This window comes from Opisthocomus hoazin, chromosome 15 (assembly GCF_030867145.1).
Source record: "Opisthocomus hoazin isolate bOpiHoa1 chromosome 15, bOpiHoa1.hap1, whole genome shotgun sequence".
NCBI classification, from domain to species: Eukaryota; Metazoa; Chordata; class Aves; order Opisthocomiformes; family Opisthocomidae; genus Opisthocomus; species Opisthocomus hoazin.
Window position 1 is genome coordinate 15,293,266 of NC_134428.1, and position 15,990 is coordinate 15,309,255.

Consider the following 15,990-nt stretch of genomic DNA (forward strand, 5'->3'; position numbering starts at 1 on the left):
CCGGCCGGGACTCGGGCCTGGCCCGCGGGGGCCTCCGGCGCTGCCCGGGCCGAGGCCGCTGATGGGCCGCGGTACGGCCCGGGGCCGGGGCCTGCGCGCTGCGCTCAGCCGGAGCTGTCAGGGCGTGAGAGGGGTCCGAAGGGAGGGGAGCCGATCTGAGAAGCAGCTGATGAACTGCAGGAGTTCTCCTCCGTCAAAAAAAGGGAGTGCGGCGAAGGGAATTAAACTTTGGAAGAAACCAAAAGGGTAAGCACAAACAGGGAATAGCTGACTAGGGAACAGCAGCACAGAGGAAAGTGGTTTGTAACGCATCATGAACCAGAGTCAAAAATGTGACCTTTTTGGCGAAAAAAGGCGTCTCTTTTAGGATGTGTTAATAGAACTGTCTCATGTAAGAAATGGGCAAAGAGAGCAGCTATTTAAGCTAGTAGGCAATACTGCACAAGAACAGATAGAAACTGGCCAAGCATAGATTAGAGGTTTCCAGTTATCACAAGAGCAGAGTCCTGGTAATGAAGAGAAAGAAAGAAAGAAAGATGAAACCACAAAAAAAAGCCCAAACCCCAAAGCCGATCAAAGACTGAAAGGGTAAGTATGTGTATTTTCCTGTTGGAAGAGTATTTTTTACCCACACAAGGCACAAAGAGCCATCAAATAAGACAAACCTCACAACGGCAATAGCGAGGGCCAGTACCTTACCTGATGCTAAAACAGAGCTTGATAAACGCACGAGCAGGGCTTTGCGGCATGGCAGTCCTTCACAGCAAGCAGCAGGATTTGGGGATCCAGAAGTTTTTTCCCACTCCTTTGTCAGTGGATCAATGGTACACACACAACAAGGAAATGGTACAGGGTGGAAAAAAAAAAACCTTGAGCAACCTGGATACCTGTCACAAAATGTTCAGTAAGACAAAGTTCATTCAGAAAGCCAATGTGGTGTTAAAAAGTTTTTCAACAGTGGCGTGTACTGAAAATAGTTTAATAACAATTTTACGAGCATCTGACTTGTGAATGGAGTCAGACTACAAGAAATCTTTAAAGTCCATTTTTATAAATGCTGTCATTTTAGACATTGCACGTGCTGTCATGCAGCATTTTTTTATGTTATCCTACCCTATGATTTCTCACTTCCTTGGGCTGCAGGTGTGGAGAACGCTGAAACAGCATCATTACCTTATGTGCAAAGGATTCTTCACGTTGCCGAACCATGTTATCCTCACCTAGCTGTGCTGGGCTGACCCCGACAAACAGGTGAGCCCCTGTGCAGCCACAGACCAGGGTGGGCAGTTGTCACAAACATCTCCAGGCTGGGGTGGGCAATTGTCTCAAACATCCCTCTGAAGAAACTGATAAAGATGGAAACTCCTAAATCAGGCATTGTGCTTTGAGAACTTCCTCATCTTGATAAGGGAGTGTGGAAGACAAGCGAAACCCTGCAGAGGCAGGGTGTCGGCTTGTGAAACCCACCTATGTCATGTAGGCAAGGAAGTTAAGCACTTGCCTTCAGGGGGCTGTGAGACCGTCACCACCTCCCCCATGCCCACTGACTCATTTTTCGAGAAATTTCGGGAAGCTATGAGACAGGTACCTGAAGGGTATAAAAGGAGAGGTGGCCAGCCCCTTGCTGCGCATGCTCACCACCAGAACATCCTGACCACCACAGGAGCACCCTGACCACCAGTTCAGAGACCGCCGCTGGATCCAAGGGTGGTGATATCTTTTATTTCTTCCCTTGCTTTCCTCTCTATCTCTGACTTGCTCCACACATAAGGGTAATATTGGTAGAAGTTTGTCAATCTGCTACACTCTGTGGTTTTGTGAAATCAGACATTGTGTTGTTGAAACCTGTTGTCAAGTCAGTATCCGTTTCCAACCCCACTGCGCTAAAAGTGATGTTGTGAAGTTACAAAGTTATCATCTTTTGCAATTCCACTGACACTCCAAGTACATCGTTGTTTTTAATCAAGCCTCTTGGTCATTGTTATGACTCTCAGTACCGCACAGAGAATTAAAAAGATCACCTTCCCCTATTCCCGCTGAGCAGGATGGGACAGCCCCCACCCAGCCACTTACTCCCCCCAGTGGTATGGGGGAGAGAATTGGAAGGGCAAAAGTAAGGAAAAAACCACAAAGCCTTGTGGGCAGCGATATGGACGGTTTAATAAGTGAAGGGGGGGAAAAAAAGCACGAGGAAAAAAACCCACCAAGTGATGCACGAGCAATCGACCATCAACAGACCGATGCCCACCCAACTCCCAAGCAATGGTTACCCTGGAATAACTTCCCCCTGAGCTTTCTTGCTGAACGTGATGCTGCATGGCTTGGGACATCTCTTTGGTCAGCTGAAACATGGTTGTGTTACCAACATTGTTTTCCTCACCAGCCTGAAGCAGAGCACTGTATCAGCTGCTGTAAAGAAAATAAACTCTTTCCCTGCTAAACTCGCTGCACTAACAGAAAAGTAACTCCTGAAAGAAACTCTTTTGGCCAAATAAAGATGCTTTATAGAAGTATTTAGCAAAAATAAAAATGTCTGGATAACAGTACATTTATATATACACATGTATATGTGTGTGTGTATATATGTGTGTATACGAAGTGTGTGTGTATGTATAAAACATACACAATTGTGTGTCTGATTGATTTGAAAACTAGGGTTAGAGCTTTCCAGGTTTCCAGGAAACTAGCTGGGGTTTGATTCTAGATCCTTCTTTACAAAAGCTCTGAGATGCTCCTGAGTCCAGTTCTTTCTAACAGTGCTGCCCCTTGTTTCATTTCTGATTTACGTCTTCTTGAAGGACACCTGCTGGCAAGTATAGTTAAAATGGCATCTTGGATGCTCCGCTATCAATATGCTGCGACAGCACTACTTTTTGAAGTCAAAGAATGAATCCAAGATTCCAGACTTGGAAGTAACACATACATGCAGGGTACTATAGATGACAGATTCTTAGATTTCTTGTCAGGCTATAGCCATTGCTGGCAGCGCTAGGGGTGTGTACCAATGCCGCCGGGAGCAGCAGCAGGTTCTGGTTCTGTACGAAGCTTTGTAGCACTTTTAAGAAGTGTTTGTGCCACTGGTAATATTTGTCTCACGCTTCAGGAACCTGTGTTGCAATCACATTGCTTATGAAAAATGCTAATAGGCTGGACAGAATTCACTGTAGTGCCAAATGGATGGAAATGGAAAATACGTATCAGCGTGCTGCTATGCAAATAATAGGTTGAAGATATTGGATTCCTTTGCATAGTGAGTCTGGACACACACTTCCAATTTGCTCCCTCAGAAGTGTTTTGTTTTCCATATATATATTTATATATTAAATATTTTCTGTATATATATGTGTGTGTAGATATGGAAATATATATATCATTATATGTATCTCATAATATTCTGTGTTATACACATGGAAATAGATAATATATTTTTTCCACATATATTAAATATTTTCCCCTCCCTCCTTTCAGTCTTTGACTGACAGGCTATGTGAATTCGATGTGTTAGAATTAACTCACCTGTTGAATTTTACTCTTTTTTTTTTCCCCCTCCTTTTACCTCCAGCTCATAAATGATCTGGAGTAGAGACTGGAAGTGTGTTTGATTCATGAGCCACAGGTTCAGGACAGACCTTAAAATCCACCCCGGATTTAATATGGCACTAAGCTAAGGAGTCTTGTTAGTTGATTATATTCTTTGCCTTTGTCACAGAGGCAGAATTTTCCCTCTTTGCTGAACTGCTAATAAAGGCAACCTGACTCTTTCGCTACTTGTACTGCATCCCTTATTGCAATTTCTCAGCATCTGTCACCTTAAATTTGTACTGAAGGTGTCTCTTAAATGTAGTTTAGGTTTCTGGAGGCTCTGCAAGAGTCTCTCTCCTACTTTATGAAAAGCAAACGGAAGGAAATGGGGGAGTTGATGTAAATTTTCTAGGCACTAAGGTGTGTGCAGCTGCTCCTTTCTTCTTGAAAGGATTGTCCCTGGCCAGGCAAGTCCCTGCACCCACCATTTGTCAGCTGAAAGCACAGGAGTGAAAGTGGGGCTGGGGTTAAGGTGCAGGACACGGGAAGAAGGCAGCATGCTGGTAAGCAATATACATGTCAAAACTGACACGTGAAATCTCCCATCCTACTCCCTTCCTGTTGCTCTCTGCCTCTCACTGGCATGGAAGGTACCTTGTGCAGAAGGGCTACTATAAAACGTTTAACAGCAGCCAGTGTTTCTGAAAACATAATAAGCTTCGGCACATTTTACTACCTTTCTACTCTTTTATGTTTCTTAATATACCATGAGATACCCTTCCTTGCAGTGGCCGTGGTTTTCATACAGTGTAGCTTGCTTGGGTTTTGGTTTCTTTTTTTTTTTTCCCTCTCTATACTTTATAGGGCAGAGAGTAAAAGGGCTGAGATCAGCAGACCAGGACATCCTGGCCTCGTTCAGGAAATCTTTTTTGCCTTCAGTTCAAGGTGAAGTTCAACCCATCGATTTAATATACAAGAAAAAAAAATAAAGTCCACATGCAAATTAGTAAGAAAAAAATACCCTGAACTTGCATCCATTTATGGTGTTAATATTCACTGCGAATGGAATTATCATCTGCCCTGGAAAGCATACTTGGATATCAATAATAAAGCAATGAGCATTAATAAAATAGAGAGGTGGAAGATGGAACTCTGATCCTACACATCTCAGGGCAGATCACTGCAATCAGTCGTTTGGTAATTAGCATAATACCATTTTAATACTGTTCAATTTGTGTATCATTTCCTGGTGTATTGCTGAGCTCTCAAGTGAACTTCAGCTGTGAGTACGGGGGACAAGTTATTTAGTGCATAAGATGAGCAGTTTATTGGGACAGATCAAAAAATACGTGATAACTGGCTATACATTAACTTTGAAGAATCATGTCAAAATACATTTGCTTTTGGCAAAGATGCCATTTTTAAAACTGTGTCCAGAAAATGCTTCTAAAGTGCACTGAAGAAAGGTAGAAGAGAAATTAACTTTTCTGTTGCTAAGCCATATCATTGCAGAAACGAGTGGTGCACTTTAAAATTTAGCAAACTAGCAGATGCGAAAAAATTGTCAGATTTTATAAATCTGTGTTTTAATCAAAATATTGTCAAAATATAATTACTTGAAGCATTTCAAAGATACTGCTTTCTTACGTTCTTTGAAGAACTCAAATAAAATAGATTTGAAAAAAGAAGGGGGGTTGCCTTCAGGGATGCAGAAATCCATGTTTGCAGATCTCAGGGATTTCACCCACAATGAAAGTTGCTTTTACTAATGTTTTATGAATGCTAAACGAAACTCTCCTAAGCCTTCCTACAAGGCCTGACTTCCTCCTTTTCTCTCCACCATGCTCTGAAGACTCGAGCTCTGGTTATAGTTTTGCCAGAACCTTTGAAATACCTCCTTGATTAGCCCTTAGGATCAGACAGGGAATGAATGGATCACGTTACGTGGCCCCTAACAACAATCTTGCCTACTACCCCTTGATTGAAAATGCTTTTTTTGTTGGTTTGTTGTGTATATTTATACTCGTGCCATTTACACTGCTGCTGTAGAAATGTAAAAGATTAGGGTGGATGCACTGGTGCACCTGTTTCTCCGTTGGTTACAAAGAGTGAAGGGCTGCATCAAAGCAGTTAATTACATTTTGACTAAAGGAGAGTATTATTTGCTAAACAATGATGGAGTACTCAATAAGGTGAGTAGATGTACACAGCTAGTCTATACAAAAATGTCATGGTTGTGAACATATCCAGTACATAGTTTTATCGACCTTTTTTCTTTATAGTCCATTTAATTAATAGAAACTCTGTGTTACAATGTAGAAAACGAGATACAGTTTTCTTCAGCCAGAAGAGAATTGAACAAACACAAATACAAAGGTCTGTGGTCTGTAAGCACCTACTAAGGAATGATGTCTTATTCAAGACAGCTCCTGAGTCCTGTAGAAAGTATATTAAGATCCCATGGCTGTAAATTAAAAATAAAAAATTTAAAGCTGGAAATACCACTAAGGATTTGGTAGATTGTCTATTTAAAAATGAAGGCTGAATATACATTCTCTGACCAAAGCACAAGTCATTACCACAGTTCAGAAATGACTGGGTAAATGAGGTTTTGTAAAAATACCAGAATGTTTTTTTCCTGGCCTTAAAAAATAGGAAGAAGCTTCTGTAGTGGGAGATGAGCTACATATGCATCGGTTGCTGTTGTTACATGGGGTTTTCAGTGGTCGTAAACATTGTCTTTAAAATGCTCATGGAACTTCATTAAATTTTTTGAAGCCAAATCAAGCATTCCTTTTAAACTTCAGAGGAATACCACGAAACAGTTCTTATGCTAGACAGAGATAAACCTCTTTTAAAAAGGTTTTATACAATCCCATTCCTGCAGCTAAATTTTGCCAGTCTGCTCTCCAGATACTGTCTTATAGAAAGGAAGCAAAAGCAGTTTCTGCTGTCCAGGTATTTTTATATAAGAATAATCGCTTGTGAAGAAATCTGGTTTACAGAAATCTTACCTCTGCCACACCTGTCATATTGGTACTATTACGCCATAATTTTCTGCAGAAACAATATCTTGGATTTCAGCTGAATATTATTTGAAGTTCTAGCCACTAAAAACAATTTAATATATCCTTGGCCGTGTTCCATCAAGATAAAAACCTGAAAATGTTTGTTCTTTCACGCAGCAAAGTTCCAGCTGTCCAAAGGAAAAAAAAAAAAGGCTAACTGGACATCATGTGGTTATTAAGAACCAATCCTGATTTTACTTGCTTAGTCTAAGTGTTTCTATCCATTTGTCAGTTCTTGTGTGTTGCCTTTGTATTATCTATTTGGAAAAGTAAACTCTTTAGGAGAGGGACCTTGCAGTCATATCTATAGAACAATTAGTTTTTAGGATATTGTTAGTGCTAAACAAATAACAATTTGAATCGTATAGAAGTTCCTATGCTAGATGCAATAAAAAACGAAGAGGGCTAGAATAAGCAAATATTTTTGCTTGACAGCTTTTGTTTTGAAACAGTCATTTTAACTCCTTCTCACACGTGGCAGCACCTAGCATTTCTGCAATTTCTTGACTCATCTCTAGACTTTAAAGTATTTATGGATTTGTAAATACAGGAACATATATTTTAATGTATAATTTAACTTAAGGCTATCACCCATCTTTTCCAGTGGGAGCTTTAACAACAGCATAGGTCTTGAACAAACTGTCTTTTGTAGAAAGGAGAATGTAATTAAGCTCAGATCACCTCACCTCAGGGATGCCTGCTGGACCTTTTGAGATCACAGTCAAGAATCGTAGAATAGAAGCGTGGTTAATCCCATGAACTCATCAGGCTGTGCAATTTAATGAGTTTTAATTCGTGTCACTCCTATTGTTATAGTTTCTTATGTATGTGGGCAAAACACAAGAAAATTTTATAAATGTCTTTTTACATACCCTGTAGATTACATGAAATTAGAAGTTCGATGTAATGAGGAATGAACCAAAGTAAATTGGTGAGTAAGCCTTCTCTCACCCTTTATCTGCCTTGTTTATCTTTCTTTTTACCTGATCTCATAAATTTTTATTCACAATACTTTAAATGCAATCAAGCATTTAATCAAGCAGGCAGTCAAGTTTGCTGGCATGCTATTTTTGTTGTGAATGACAGTGTAACTTTTTGCCCATATACTTTCCCATGCAAGACAATGTGAATCAAGGCCCAGCATGTTGGTCAGCTTTTTGAGTTTTAATCTTTTCGAGTTTTAAACTTCCCAGCGAGTTTTTCTGCATTCACATTTGTTGTTTATATGTGTAGACCCACTGCATCTGCTGCACTCGACGACCTGTTCTGTGTGGAGAACATTTGAAAATCTGACTCTTACATTCAGATGCCTCATGATTTATTGGTTATCCATCCCATAACTAACTAGTAACACCTCAGACTCAATCATTGTAGGTCCCTTCCAAGTGAACTCCTCTCCTCTCCTCTCCTCTCCTCTCCTCTCCTCTCCTCTCCTCTCCTCTTCTTTCTGAAGACACTGGTTTTTTGACACTGTTCCCCACAGTATCCTCCTGGAGAAACTGGCTTCCCAGGGTTTGGATGGGTGTACTCTTCACTGGATAAAGAACTGGCTGAATGGCTGAGCGCAGAGAGTGGTGATGAATGGAGTTAAATCCATCTGGCAGCCAGTCACAAGTGGTGTTCCCAGGGCTCAGTTTTGTGGCCAGTCTTGTTTAACATCTTTATCAGTTATCTGGATGAGGGGATTGAGTGCTCCCTCAGTAAGTCTGCAGATGACACCAAGCTGGGCAGGAGTGTTGATCTTCTTGAGGGCAGGAAGGCTCTGCAGAGGGATCTGGACAGGCTGAATCGATGGGCTGAGGTCAGCTGTATGAGGTTCAACAAGGCCAAATGCCAGGTCCTGCACTTGGGTCACAACAACCCCATGCAATGCTACAGGCTTGGGGAGGAGTGGCTGGAAATCTGCCTGGCAGAAAAGGACCTGGGGGTGCTGGTCGACAGCCGGCTGAACATGAGCCAGCAGTGTGCCCAGGTGGCCAAGAAGGCCAGCGGCATCCTGGCTTGTATCAGGAATAGTGTGGCCAGCAGGAATAGGGAGGTGATCGTGCCCCTGTACTTGGCATGGGTGAGGCCGCACCTCGAGTACTGTGTTCAGTTTTGGGCCCCTCACTACAAGAAGGCCATTGAGGGGCTGGAGCATGTCCTGAGAAGGGCAACAAGGCTGGTGAAGGGTCCAGGGCACAGGTCTTATGAGAAGCAACTGAGGGAACTGGGGCTGTTTAGTCTGGAGAAGAGGAGGCTGAGGGGAGACCTTATTGCTCTCTACAACTACCTGAAAGGAGATTGTAGCGAGGCAGGTGTTGGTCTCTTCTCCCAGGTAACTAGCGATAGGATGAGAGGAAATGGCCTCAAGCTGTGCCAGGGGAGGTTCAGATTGGATATAGGAAAAATTTCTTTACTGAAAGAGTGACCAGGCATTGGAACAGGCTGCCCAGGGAGGTGGTGGAGTCACCCTGGAGGTGTTTAAAAGACATGTAGATGTGGCACTTCAGGTATGGTTTAGTAGGCATGGTGGTGTTGAGCGGATAGTTGGACTCGATAATCTTAGAGGTCTTTTCTCTGTCAACTCTCCTTTTTTGGGAGACAAAGATGGTTTTTGCTATAAATGCAGCTGTCTCTAAAAGCTGTCATGCAGTGAATCTACAGTATTCTAGTAATATGGTTATCTATAATGACGTAAGATGAAACAGTCATAAGACTTAAACCTGTTAATTACCGATGAGATGTGATATTCCCATTGCAATTATGCTTTCTGGGTAGGTTTAAAGTTCTTTACCTTAGTGTAATATGAAGCTTTTAGAGTCATTGCTAATGGTGACTTTGGAATTACATTCTTCAAGAGCTCTAAATCAAATGTGTATGTTGGGAGCCTTTTCATAAATCAACACCTCATTTCTCTATCCTGCCAGGCTGGACTCAGCACAGAGAAGATGGCTTTCTGCTGCCTTCCTACTTGAACTCCACAGTCTACGATCAGCTGAGCCCAAGATCTGTCTGACTGCTCCAAGGTTTGCCTGCAGTGGTTTTCTGTAGTTGTGCTGCAGAAGAGAATAGCTGGTCCCTGTCCAAGTACAACCCTTTTGGCATCTCCCTTACCTTGATAACATAGTCAGGAAGCGCCAGCACACCAAGGCAGACTGTCGGCTACGGCATTGCTTCACACTGCCGTAGGAAGATGAAAACACACATCAAATGCAGAGTCTGGATCTGCATTTAGCCCTCAAAAGCTCCTTTGCTCCAGTCCCAGCTCTAGCAGTCCTTCTCTACCTGGTGTTTATGGGTCCATTTAACGCTTCTGGCTCAGTTTCTTCCATCTCTAAACCAGAGACAATATTCACAAGAAGGTGTGAGACCTGATCAGTTCCTGGGAGTTACTGAGTATGTTGCTGTGGATTTGTGGTCTCATACATACCAAAGACAGATATTTCTTACATAAATCATTAATATGCATATTGCTATAATCACACTTAGTTCTGTATTACTTCTGCTTGCCAAATGTAGAATCACAGAATCATAGAATTATAGAATCATAGAATTATTGGCAAAGACCCTTTAGATCATCGAGTCCAACTGTTAACCTTGCACTGCCAAGTCCACCACTAAACCCTGTCCCTAAGCATCACATCTACAGTCTTTTAAATACCTCCATGGATGGTGACTCAAACAGCTCCCTGGGCAGCCTGTTCCAGTGCTTGACAACCCTTTCCATGAAGAAATTTTTCCTAATATCCAATCTAAACCTCCCCTGATGCAACTTGAGGCCATTTCCTCTTGTCCCATCACTTTCTACTTGGGAGAAGAGACCAGCCCCCACCCCACTACACCCTCCTTTCAGGCCGTTGTAGAGAGCAATAAGGTCCCCCCTCAGCCTCCTCCTCTCCAGACTAAACAGCCCCAGTTCCATCACCATTCCTCGTAAGACTTGTACTCTAGACCCTTCACCAGCCTCATTGCCCTTCTCTCAACAGACTCTAGCAACTCAATGTCTTACTTGTAGTGAGGGGCCCAAAACTGAACACAGTGCTCGAGGTGAGGTTGAATAAGCCCATACCTATGCTGCTATGTACAGTTGGCTGCCTTAGTATGTAGTTTTCATTCATTGTACGGGAAAATTTCCAATTGCCTGTGTTTTTGCAAGACTTTTTTCTAGATTTTTTTTTCCCTAGATCACAAGATTGTTCTGGATGAGGCCATGTTTTACCTCGCTGCCCTTGTTTGCCTAGTGTTTAGTGTGCTGCTGTTGTGGCTTATACTTGGAGTTTTAGATGCTACCTTATTTACTATTACTGATAAAAAAATGACCCTGTTTAGGTCATGAGAATTTCATCCACCTCAAGCTCTGTTTAGTTTGCATGGGCTACAGAAACATTTTCCAGAGGGTACTGTGGACAATTCTTCGATTCCATTATAGCCAGGGTGATCTTGTTTCTCTTCTGTGTAAGCAATTCACTTTCATCTTCTGTTTCACTTTTCCCCCACCCACGTGCTAATTCAACAGATTTATCGATAAATTCTGATGAAAAGAACATTTAAATCCACATAAAACTATGTTAAATTGGACTGTTTACAAAAACACAAGGGTACCCATTTGTGCAATTTTATTTTTTTTTCAGAAAAGATTTGAGATCTGAATTACAATATTATATTTTTTTAAATGAGGACCTATTTGAAAGTAGTATATATGTCTTCACTACATCTGACAGTGTCTGAAAAAACAATTGGATTTATCTGATTCAGTACTTACTGCTGTAAATAAGTATGGGACATAGCTATATATAAATACTAGCATACAGGTTTAGTAGATATTTCTTTTCTAGATATTTAATAAGCAAGTTGGAGACTCAGATATCATTTTCGTGTGTTTAGAGGCTAGTATGACTCACCAGAATCACAGAATGGTCGGGGTTGGAAGGGACCTCTGTGGGTCACCCAATCCAACCCCCGTGCCGAAGCAGGGTCACCTAGAGCAGGCTGCACAGGACCTTGTCCAGGTGGGTCTTGAATATCTCCAGAGAAGGAGACTCCACAACTCCTCTGGGCAGCCTGTTCCAGTGCTCCGTCACCCTCAGAGGGAAGAAGTTCTTCCTCATGTTCAGACGGAACTTCCTGTGCTTCAGTTTGTGCCCCTTAAGAATCAGCAGGTTACACTGGGTATGCTTCTTTGGTAGTGTTAGATAGAGAAACTTGTTTTATAATACATCTGTAGAAAGGGAAGTGGGTGTCTCAGTTCATCTGTGAGCAAAATGTTCCACATTGTTTTCTATCATGCCAATTTCATCCTCATGCCTAATAACAACCACTAATATCTGGGATGATATTCTAGATGATTGAACCATTGCATTTTCCTCTGAAGAACACAATCATACATAACTTTGGGGCATATCCCCTTTTTTGTCATGGTGTTTACACTATTTGTTGTAGCCTTGCCCAACTGAACCTCATAAAGACTGTATATACTTGGGCTTGTTCAGTTTGTCTAATGTAATCCAATATTTGGGACTCTCGTGATGTAAACTGTTTAAAGGCAGCTGGAAATATACAAACAACTCTTCACTGCTGTAAAGTATTGCTTGCCTACAAAACCAGACTTGTTAAATTATCTTGTTTTAGTCTAAACACAGCTGTATTGCAAAATGCAGATTTCAGTGGTGGTGTAAAACAGGTATGTCTTTTCTATCCAAGTTTTTCAGCCTTTGAAAACAATACCAAATCTGAAAACCTATTTCTGATTTTAAGCTGCTAATTTAAGCAGTTGTTTGACTGAAAATGTTTACTTACATTGGGCCGTATAGTTCTCTTGGCCTCTCTTTGGACATTTTTCCTTTAATTTTTTTTGAAAGCACTGTACAAAATATGAATTGAATCTTCAGCAAAAGGGGATAGTAAACCGTGTATGTTCCAAGTACCTAAACACCTAAGTTGTCCAATAATTGTTTATTTTAAGTGTCTATTCTTGAACTGTATAAATCTGAGGAATTAAAAATAAGACTGGACTTGGATGAATGGAACCTGAAGGGTAGCCAGACTGTAGTTTCCTGGGTATTAATAGCTATGCAGCTAAGAAAAATGAGCATAATTAGTATGAAGCCCTGCATCGAGTCATTAGGCTCAGGCTGAAGTGTTGCGCCAGTGATGAAAAAGCGCATCCCTAATAGCTGAAATCTTACTGCAATATCCGTTTGGCCACGCGTTCTTCCTGACGAGGCTGACAAGTTCTTGGGGACTGTTTTGCACCCCTGAAAGAGACAGAAGTAAACACTTCTGAAAGGCGGTTGAGTACCAGAGGAGTGGAATTGGGAGTGCTACAAAGGAAAGTTTAACTCTTGAAGAATTATTTGGTCGTATTTTCTATGCATAAATTTGCCCTGTGACTTTGAAATATTTTGTTCAGAAAATAAGAAATGGCAACTATCATCAAAACATCCAACAGTTTTTGTTTAGACTTAAATTTCCATTAGTTGGAAACCCCCTGAAAGTGGAAAGAATTAATCCTTCAGAGAACTTTAGAGATATTTTGTTTGAATATACTCATCGTAAGGTGATTGACCAGTTATTTTGCGTATAACAAAATCCTTCTCAGGGCTTGATTTTCCTTTTTTTTTCTAATGGCAGTAACAGCTTGGCTAATTAATAAATCTCTTTTTCTCATTTGCCTATGCTTATTTCTTCCAGTGATGCAAATAATTTTTCTAGCTTGTAAACCATTTTTATTTCTAATTAGAATGCCTAAATGAGAAGCATTTGAACTTCAGATATATGTAAAGAACTGCTTTGCCTTTTCCTATGTTAAGATGTCTTTGATATTTCAGAATCTCCTGCTTTCTCAACTAAGAACATGAGAAGCAATATCCCTCACAAGTAGGTTATTCACAGGGATATTTTGCAAAAGGGCGTCAAGATGAATAACAACATAATGAAATGTTCTCATCACAGCAGTGAGAACTGGGGGATGCTGATAGCATGGGCATTTTGGAGCATCATTTCCCATTTCTACCCCCTTGTTAGACTCTGTAGAAATGTATTGCACAAAGGAGTATCACATGCGTCAGTTTGCCTTTTGTAATACATGCTGTGGGTGCTGGTGTCGATCTGCCATATGCGGGAGTGTGCTGCTGCTTACAGAAACCTGTTGATGAAGTTCTGTGGTTGTGCTGCTCCTTTCCAGGGCTCAGGTGCTGGATTTTTTTTTTTTTTTTTTTTGGGGGGGGCCTTCAGATGGCCAGCTTTGACATCTGGTTTTATCTGTCCATTCATCCCTGCCTGAAAAGGTCCTTGACTCCTTTCACTGCAGTAACTATAGCTACCTTATGTAATTAACTAAAGCAAACAACTAACGTGTATGGCACAGAGGAGTGCCCTGGTTTTCACAGATAATAGGAAGAGACCTGCAAGTCTGAAGGTGTTTGGAGGTTTTGCATTAATAATTGGGTTGCAAAATTAGGTTCCAACACTCCTCTGGCTGGAAGTTGTCACCCTCCCTCAGAAAAAGAGTCCTTCTAGATCAGGCCTCAGACTGAACAACTTCCAGTTTAAATAACTCTTCTGGTGTTTTTATTAGATGATGGAGAATTTGAGGGTGTGAACAGGAAAGAAATGACTCGTTTGTGACCTTCTGACCATTTACTTCAAAGGCCTCTCCAGTCTGCAGCTTGTTAACCTATCCAGGCCTGGGAGAACTCATTTCCCCCGAACCCTTTGGTTTTGGGTCCGGGTCTGGATGTGGAGCCTCGGGCTTGGATTGCAGCTAGGACAAGCCAAACAGACCAAAGCACAGGGCGACATTTGCTGGGTCCTCCACGTGGGTCCCTGAGAAGGTGGCTTCCACCGCACGGCAGAGTGCACAGCTCACAGAATCACAGAATGTTTGGGGTTGGAAGGGACCTCTGGGGGTCACCCAGTCCAACCCCCCTGCTGAAGGAGGGTCACCTAGAGCAGGCTGCACAGGACCTTGTCCAGGTGGGTCTTGAATATCTCCAGAGGAGACTCCACAACCTCCCTGGGCAGCCTGTGCCAGTGCTCCGTCACCCTGGATCGCACCTCTGCCGCGCTGGGGTCTCACCCCGAGGGTCTCCTCCGACGCGTGGACAGTCCACGGCCGTCCTTCGCCTGGCCACAGGTCCCGAGGGAAGCAACCGGCCGTGGGTGGGCCTGACCTCGGCGTGTCCCCGCAGCGCAGCGGCCTGTGCCAGGCGTGGGGCGGCTCGGCCGGGCAGGCGCTGCTCCCGGGGCGCGGTCACCGTGCCGCCGCCGGGAGAAGCCTCCCTACGCGGCGATCTACTCGCACCCCGCGCTCCCGCCCGCCGGGGGAGGTCCGGACTCCCGGGGCGGTGCCGCCGCCGCGCTCCGCCCCGGCCGGTGCCCGCGGGCCGTGACGCGGCGGGCGGGGCGAGGCGGGCAGAGCCTGGCGGCGGCGGCGGTGGGGGAGCGGCGCGGAGGGTAGCGGCTCGGCGCGGCGGGTGACGGTGGGGCCGGCAGGATGCTGGAGATCCAGCTGGACGATGGCGGCGTGGGGGGGTACCCGGGCGACGATTACTGCTCGGGGTCGGTGATGTCGGAGCGGGTCTCGGGCCTCGCCAACAGCATCTACCGCGAGTTCGAGCGGCTGATCCACTGCTACGACGAGGAGGTGGTGAAGGAGCTGATGCCGCTGGTGGTGACAGTGCTGGAGAACCTGGACTCGGTGCTCACCGACAACCAGGAGCACGAGGTGGAGCTGGAGCTGCTGCGGGAGGACAACGAGCAGCTCCTCACGCAGTACGAGCGGGAGAAGGCGCTGCGCAAGCAGGCCGAGGAGGTGAGCGACGCCGCCCCGCGACCATCTTGGCCGCCCGCCGGGCGGGGGCACCGCGCCGCGGCCCCGCTGCGGCTGACGGACGGGCAGGGCCCGAGGCGGGGGGGTTTGGCGGGGCGAGGCCGCGGGGGCGGCGCGGGCCTGCGACGGGGCCTCCTGCCCGCAGGCCTCGGTTGCCTCTCCCCGATCGGCCGCCGCCGGCGGGTCCCCTCCTGCCGGGGCCCTCACGGCGGGTCGGGGAGGCCGGGGCGGCGGGGGAGCCTCGGGGCAGCGGGAGGGCCCGGGCCCTGCGAGGGGACCGCGGTGCGGGCCCGGGCCCTGCGAGGCCGGACCCCCCCCCGGCGGGATCCCCGGCCCGGCCCAGCACCCCTGGGGCTGAGCCGCCCCTCTAAGAGCGGCGGAGAAAACAGCAGAGCAAAAATAACAGCTGCGGCCCTGGGGGTTTGCAGGAAGTCACCTGGCAGTGCCAGCAGCCCGGAGGACTTGATATTGATGCTAATTTGTGGTTGGAAAAAATACTTCATGAAATTGATAATTTCTGTGCAGCCATACGGCTTTTTTAACATCGGCAGTACACTATTCAGCCAGAGCAAAAAATTACCTTTAGAG

The 15,990-nt window shown here is 44.5% G+C and overlaps 1 protein-coding gene and 1 long non-coding RNA gene across 32 annotated transcripts in view; both read left to right on the top strand.

Moving 5' to 3' along the window:
* Positions 1 to 8: 8 nt before the first annotated feature.
* Positions 9 to 13,241, top strand: LOC142363288 (uncharacterized). Its single transcript, XR_012765650.1, has 4 exons — positions 9 to 246; positions 1,144 to 1,251; positions 7,470 to 7,521; positions 9,500 to 13,241. It is a non-coding gene; the product is annotated as an uncharacterized LOC142363288 (long non-coding RNA).
* Positions 13,242 to 15,007: 1,766 nt separating this feature from the next.
* Positions 15,008 to 15,990, top strand: part of MAPK8IP3 (mitogen-activated protein kinase 8 interacting protein 3) — an 84,256-nt gene continuing 83,273 nt past the window's right edge. For all 31 annotated transcript variants that reach the window (XM_075436921.1, XM_075436933.1, XM_075436923.1 and 28 more), the window contains exon 1: positions 15,008 to 15,384. In XM_075436921.1, the coding sequence (XP_075293036.1) occupies positions 15,067 to 15,384 (318 nt within the window). In that variant the 5' untranslated portion in view covers positions 15,008 to 15,066. The remainder of the gene's footprint in view (positions 15,385 to 15,990) is intronic.